Source organism: Mercurialis annua, linkage group LG5, assembly GCF_937616625.2.
Source record: "Mercurialis annua linkage group LG5, ddMerAnnu1.2, whole genome shotgun sequence".
Lineage (NCBI taxonomy): Eukaryota > Viridiplantae > Streptophyta > Magnoliopsida > Malpighiales > Euphorbiaceae > Mercurialis > Mercurialis annua.
The window spans coordinates 45,795,009-45,796,977 of NC_065574.1; the positions used below are offsets into that span (position 1 = coordinate 45,795,009).

The window sequence follows — 1,969 nt, forward strand, 5'->3', positions numbered from 1 at the left end:
AAATTAAATAAAAATAATAACCAACATTCATAGCTTTAGAAGACAATCCTATACAACAAAATAATCCAAACAAACAACTAAAAATGAAAATCCATATACTAGACAATCACAAGTATTAAAACTTTTTCTTCATTTTTGCCTTTCTCGCTTCCACATTCGTCTTCTTAACTTCAACTTCTTCGTCATTCTCAATATTTTCAGCTATATTCATGTTCCCATATTAATACAAAAGAAATGCAATACGCTCCCACTGTTGATCAACAAAAATATAAAAAAATTAGTAACCTTTTAGTGAACTGTAAGAAACTATTTAATAAAAAATAATAGATATAATTAAAATAAAAAGATGCTTTTCCATGACTGCAATTGAAATGATTCAAAAAATCAAGTTGCTCCTATAAATAAGATTTTGAAGAAAAACGAGCACAAAGTACAATTAAAATGACAGATATATGAGGGAAAAAAACATAGAATTTGGTAAACATAAAAACACCATTAGAAAACGTATAGTAAACCATTAATCATCTTCCCCTCACATCTCCAATAACTACAGTAAGAAAATAGCATGTTTGAAATTATGATACGTAAAGCAAATTTTCGATCGGGAAAGTCAAAGGAATTCATATTTTACTTTTGTATTTCTCTTTGGGCTCAGTCAGTCTTTTTTTCAGATGAGACCCAACAAATGCATTTTCCTGAAGATTTTCTTTCTCAATCACTCTTAGAACAGCCAGCCCTGCAGCAGTACATACAGGGTTTCCACCAAATGTGTTGAAGCACAAAAATATAATTGTGTCTAATGAATTGAATGATAAAAAAAACCTTGTTAATAATAAGTTCAACGTGCTTAACAAGCAGCAGTAGCGTCTCGCCAGCAGCAGTACTCAGTACAGGTATGAGAGCTGGAATTGTTGATAGTTCAAAGTCAGTTTTGTCCTACAAATACAAAAAATGCAAAGTATCAGAATGTGATTGCCACTTAATAAATCAACAAATCTAAATATACCCACAGATACAGTCACATTTATACATGGATAAATATGTAAACACAAAATAATATATACTCTTACATCTTAATAATCTTTTCCAGACCCTGAAGTAAGAATTTGTCCCATGAAATTATCCATATCCAGAAAGCCATTAAGCGGCACCATCACATATAAGCATCTAAAACTACATAACAAACATTCTCCATGTGCTAATTCACATGATACACCTTAGAAGAAATCGCTCTTTCCATTCAACTTCCACACACTATTGGTTGACCCAAATACCATTCCCAATACCCTGCAGAATTGTCAATATTGATAAAAAAAGGAAATAATCCAATTGATAAGCAATTTTCATTAAAATTCAATCCCACTAATTTTAACATAATTCAAAGGAAAAGTGATGAAGTACCCGAGAAAGGACATCGTCGACGAGAGCAAGAGGGGTATCGTCGCAGCACCGGCAACTGTAGCATCGGCCTTCTATGTCTATCACGAATATTCTTCCCATTAATTACCTCTTCTCTCTCGCATGTCCAGCCCGCCCAATTATTTTCTACAATTCTTTACTTTGATGATGACGATTGACAAACCCATCACGCTGCTATAGGATTGTTGACGGAAAAAGAGAGAAAAGCAAAAACGGATTTCTCAATTTTTTGAACAGTAAAAACATCAAATTTAGTCGTAAAAAAGAAATAAGAAACGAGAGTAATGTACTTTTTAAAGAAAACAAGCGTGTCAGTACTTGTGAGAATAAATAGGCTTTTGGTGGTGGTGAGCCTAATTTCCTCTTAATTTAATTTTTTTCTTTAATTTCTTGAATATAAGAAAATCAAAATAGTAAAAATCTTGAGAATTGAAAGACTGGAATTTTATTTTTTGAAAAGTGTTTCGTACTTTCTCCTTAAAAATGAGCCTCCTCTTGTTTATTTTTTTTAACTCATAAATAAACACTCTCAAAATCCTAGAAAGTTTTT

The 1,969-nt window shown here is 31.7% G+C and overlaps 1 protein-coding gene across 2 annotated transcripts; it reads right to left on the reverse strand.

Moving 5' to 3' along the window:
* Positions 1-351: 351 nt before the first annotated feature.
* Positions 352-1,617, reverse strand: LOC130015610 (uncharacterized). Of its 2 annotated transcripts, XR_008790854.1 has the most exons (3): positions 1,402-1,617; positions 1,071-1,287; positions 352-936 (listed from the first exon to the last, which is right to left on the reverse strand). XR_008790854.1 is itself a non-coding variant. In XM_056106050.1 (2 exons), the coding sequence occupies exons 1-2, from the start codon at positions 1,498-1,500 to the stop codon at positions 712-714; spliced, it is 324 nt and encodes a 107-aa protein (XP_055962025.1). In that variant the 5' UTR covers positions 1,501-1,617; the 3' UTR covers positions 352-711. The 2 variants fall into 2 exon arrangements, 1 of the variants encoding a protein (XP_055962025.1); XM_056106050.1 differs by lacking the exon at positions 1,071-1,287.
* Positions 1,618-1,969: the final 352 nt, after the last annotated feature.

Excerpts from the sequence above, each read along its gene's own strand:
- LOC130015610 (XM_056106050.1), bottom strand. The coding sequence starts at position 1,500 with ATGGGAAGAATATTCGTGATAGACATAGAAGGCCGATGCTACAGTTGC. Across the intron at positions 937-1,401 it reads TCGACGATGTCCTTTCTCGG|GACAAAACTGACTTTGAACT; the intron begins GTACTTCATCAC and ends TTGTATTTGTAG.